Here is a 4,691-nt window from a genome sequence, read left to right as displayed (position 1 = left end):
GGGGCGCCGGCCGCCGCTCCGATTGGCTGCGCCGCCGCCCCCTCCCCGCGCCGCGTGCCCCCCGCCATGCGCCCAGCTTGCTCCCGCCCGCGGCCTCCGAGCTGCTTCCAGCTGGAGGCAGGACGCGCAGGGGCGGGGCCGTCTCCCCGCCCCGCATGCGACCCGGCGCGCGGGGATAAAACCCTGGCGGCGGCGCGCGGGAACCCTCGGTCCCGGTGGCTCCGGAGCGCGGGGAGGCGGGGCCGGGGCCCATCCGCTGCCGGCGCCCCCGCCCCTCGGACCCGGCTCCCGGAGTGGGGCTCCCCGCGCGCGGACACACGACGGCCAGGGCGCCGAGGCGGTACCTTTAGCCGAGCGATGAAGAGAGCCCGGGAGACCCGACCGCAGCCGGCCGAGACGTTTCCTGCGCCCCGGGTGGCTGCCGCCGCCGCCGCCGCCGCCGCCGCGTGAAACTCCCCAAAGTTGAGAGCCAGCGAGAGGCTGCCGCCCGCCGGGAGCAGGAGGGAAAGGAACTCGGAAGATGCAGGAGTGACGGACAGAGACAGACAGACTCACGGACCAGCAGACACCACCGTTCGGCGGCCTAGCCCCAGAGCCAGTGAGGCTTTTCGGCTCTGTGAGTTGTTTTCTGGATGTTGCTCTGCTTCCTATGTATTTCCGTTCAGTTGTTTGTAGGATGCGTTTGTGTATTTTTGTGTCTGTCGGAGGGAGTTTAAAAAACGACGCAGGATGCACGTTAACAAAAATCCCGAATTTCTGATGCTGAGACGGTTGTGTTGACAGATTGTAACTGTAAATGTCTGTAAGCAGGGGTAATAACCCAGGGGGGGAAATTGCATTTCACGGTAAAAAGGCATCAGAGGCTCCCCAGCGTGAAACAAGCCTGCATTTCAAAAGTTACTGGGGAGAAAGCAAGGTATGACTCTGAAGGGTTAACTGGTGGTAGTTAACTTTGCTTTCTTGCCCCCCTTTCGAATATTGATTGTTTACCAGGTTCACTGGTGGGAAGCTGAGTTGGCGGAAAGACGCCAGGAAGAGACTTGGAGGCGACCATAATGTCTGTACGTTTACACACACTGCCCACCCTGCCTGGAGTTGTCAGACCGGGTTGCAGGGAGCTGCTGTGTTTGTTGGTGATCACGGTGACTGTGAGCCGCGGCGCCTCCGGGGTGTGCCCCACCGCTTGCATCTGTGCCACTGACATCGTGAGCTGCACCAACAAAAACCTGTCCAAGGTGCCTGGCAACCTGTTCAGACTGATGAAGAGACTGGATCTGAGTTACAACAGGATCGGGCTTCTGGATTCCGAGTGGATTCCCGTATCCTTTGTTAAGCTGAACACTCTAATAATTCGTCATAACAACATCACCAGCATTTCCACGGGCAGTTTTTCCACAACTCCAAATTTGAAGTGTCTTGACTTATCATCCAATAGGCTGAAGACCGTGAAAAGTGCAGTGTTCCAGGAGTTGAAGGTTCTGGAGGTGCTCCTGCTGTACAACAATCACATCTCCTATCTCGACCCTTCTGCTTTTGGAGGGCTCTCCCAGTTGCAAAAACTCTACTTAAGTGGAAACTTTCTGACGCAGTTTCCCATGGATTTGTATGTTGGGAGGTTCAAGCTGGCAGAACTGATGTTTCTAGATGTTTCTTATAATCAAATCCCCTCCCTGCCAATGCACCATATTAATTTAGTGCCAGGAAAACAGCTGAGAGGCATCTATCTTCATGGCAACCCATTTGTCTGTGACTGTTCCCTTTATTCATTGCTCATCTTTTGGTATCGTAGGCACTTTAGCTCAGTGATGGATTTTAAGAATGACTATACCTGCCGCCTGTGGTCTGACTCTAGGCACTCCCACCAGGTGCTTCTGCTCCAGGATAGCTTTATGAATTGCTCGGACAGTATCATCAACGGCTCCTTCCGTGCACTTGGCTTTATTCATGACGCTCAAGTCGGGGAAAGGCTGATCGTCCCCTGTGACAGCAAGACTGGTAATGCAAATACTGATTTCATTTGGGTTGGTCCAGATAACAGACTGCTGGAGCCGGATAAAGATCTGGAAAACTTTCACGTGTTTCGCAATGGAAGTCTGGTTATAGAAAGTCCTCGTTTTGAGGACGCTGGAGTGTATTCCTGTATTGCGATGAACAGGCAACGCCTGTTAAATGAGACTGTGGATGTCACAATAAACGTGAGCAACTTCACCGTGAACAGATCCCATGCCCATGAGGCATTTAACACAGCTTTTACCACTCTCGCAGCCTGCGTGGCCAGTATCGTGTTGGTACTTTTGTATCTCTATCTGACGCCCTGTCCCTGCAAGTGTAAAAGCAAGAGACAAAAAAACGTTCTCAACCAAAGCAATGCCCATTCGTCTATCCTCAATCCTGGTCCTGCTAGTGATGCCCCCGCTGATGAACGGAAGGCAGGTGCCGGTAAAAGAGTGGTGTTTTTGGAACCCTTGAAGGATACTGCAGCAGGGCAGAATGGGAAAGTCAGGCTCTTTCCCAGTGAGACGGTTATAGCTGAGGGCATCCTAAAGTCCGCGAGGGTGAAATCCGACTCAGATTCAGTCAATTCTGTGTTTTCAGACACACCCTTTGTGGCATCCACTTAATTTTGTGCCTGTATCTGTATGGTATAGTAATTTAACTCTCCATACTTAACTTTCTGCGCAGTCTGCAAAATAAACAGCAGGACCGAAATGGTGTCGTTTTGCGTTTTGAAATGCAACCCAGTGGTCTCTTTAACTGGTTAAGAGGAAATGTGGTAACGCACTTTTGGTTTCTCAATGTGCCAGAGAAAGGTGGGGTTGTTTTCCAAAGTGTAAGTTCTAGATGACAATAGCTTGGTCTCTAGCACCACTGATCATTTCAGAGCTGGTGTGGAGGTGACATTGTCTTTTTATTCAGGATTCTTGCCAGAAAAAATAAATGTCAGTGAATTAGTGTTCCTTAAGAAGAGACTTTACTAGCTTATTTAGGACCAAAGTTATTTTAAAGACAAGCATCCGTGTCCTATTTCATTTTTAAAAGCTGTAGAAGGAAGAACAGTACTTATAAAACACAAAGTAAGGTTAGATTAGGGAATAATTCAGCTAATTTCATACTTGAGACCACGGTGAACAGACGACACTGATAAAATGTGCCAGATAATGCCACATCCCATATGGTGTTAGATAAATAGTGCAATAAAGGTACATTTGTTTGACTGTCTTCTTTCCATTCTGTACATTCCTTATCCTTGAACAAAAGACGTTATTGAAAGTTGAAAGTCATCATTCGTTGTTGCCATAAATATGTAGGCGTCAATACCAAAATGTCTGAGTAACTTCTTAAGCCTTTGTCCTAGCTGACTGGTATTTGTTTATATGCTCGTGTATATGTAAATCAAATTATATGAACTATTAAATAGATTCTCCTGTATTGTGCGCTGGACGTTTGAATTAATGTAAATACATGTATTGTGTGAGTTGACGTTCTGTTTTATTGGGCTACGTAAAAACATAAATCTAAGATGTTCTATGTGATTACGCTGTTCTACTTTGTCTCGAGCACCTTCTCTAGCAGATATCTCTCCACATTTTTTGGAGTTACAGTATACGTTTATTTTGTCAAAGGGGGAGAAAGTCTCTAAAGTGTTCTACCCAATTTATACCTTCCATATGACATTTTACTCTGATACCATTATGCACTTCAGTCGAGTTTAGAAGACCAGCTCCAATTTTACGACACAGTGAGGGCCTAGGTGACCTCGTCCTTGTTTCCATGTCTGCTGTAAGGTGACCGAGTGTACTCGTTCTCTACCCAGGTTTCCTCAGCGGTAACATGAAGGTTTCAGACAAGGTGATATTTTAGGTTCCTTCTCACACTGGAAGGGATGATTTCTGGGTGTCCTTAGCTCCAACACAGACTTGTACTGGCTCTCAGAAACTATCCTACACGGTGATGAAACACAGGAGTGGGATTAGGACAGACTAGCATAGCGCTGCATAGCCCAAAGGCACATTTTAGACCATCAAGCCCAGCTCTTTCCCTTCCTCAGAGATAAGTGAAGCCCAGAGAAGATTGTGGGTTATCTAAGACCACGCAGTGAATTAGTGACCAGGATGGAAACAGCGCTCGGGTACAGGATTCTTCCTGACGAAGAATGCTTACTTTTAGCAGTAGGCATGGAGAATGAGCCAAAGAACGAGACAAAAGAGCGGTCAGAAAATGGCAAAGGAGAGTCAGGGCTGCGTGGTCCCCGGGACTAAGAGAGAAGAGAGTTTTTAAAAGGTGGAAATGGGCAACAGTGACAAAAACACAAAGAAGGAGTTGAGGAGGGAAGACTGACTTTGGCAATGGGGGTTTTGGGGAAACCGTGTGCATTTGGTGACAGCTCTGTATGTGCCAAGCCAGGCATCCAGTGGCAGACACGGGTCAGGGACTTGAGGAGGGAGTGAGTGGCCGGGATATGGACCCCAGGGAATAGATACAGAGCCGCTACTCAACAGTGTTGAAAGTTCTTTGTTGCGTGATGTGAAAAAACTTAACCATCTCTGCCTTTAAAAACACAGACCTCACCAGTTAGATAAGATCCCTTTAGACCCAAAGATGTTACTGGCAAACGTTTTATTCCTGTTCTTGCCATTTAAGTAATTAGGAAGAATACTGTGATTTGTATGGCCTTTGAAGTCCTCATTCTT

General features: G+C 48.5%; 1 protein-coding gene across 1 annotated transcript; it reads left to right on the top strand.

The window, feature by feature from the left end:
* Positions 1-495: 495 nt before the first annotated feature.
* On the top strand, positions 496-3,533 carry AMIGO2 (adhesion molecule with Ig like domain 2). The gene is made up of 2 exons (XM_043563594.1): positions 496-616; positions 994-3,533. The coding sequence occupies exon 2, from the start codon at positions 1,056-1,058 to the stop codon at positions 2,619-2,621; it is 1,566 nt and encodes a 521-aa protein (XP_043419529.1). The 5' UTR covers positions 496-616; positions 994-1,055; the 3' UTR covers positions 2,622-3,533.
* The last annotated feature ends 1,158 nt before the right edge of the window (positions 3,534-4,691 follow it).

The sequence above is a fragment of the Prionailurus bengalensis genome, chromosome B4 (genome assembly GCF_016509475.1).
Source record: "Prionailurus bengalensis isolate Pbe53 chromosome B4, Fcat_Pben_1.1_paternal_pri, whole genome shotgun sequence".
Classification (NCBI taxonomy): Eukaryota; Metazoa; Chordata; class Mammalia; order Carnivora; family Felidae; genus Prionailurus; species Prionailurus bengalensis.
Note: the sequence above shows the minus strand (reverse complement) of the source record. Positions and strands in the feature narration are given on the sequence as shown.

Excerpts from the sequence above, each read along its gene's own strand:
- AMIGO2 (XM_043563594.1), top strand. The coding sequence starts at position 1,056 with ATGTCTGTACGTTTACACACACTGCCCACCCTGCCTGGAGTTGTCAGA.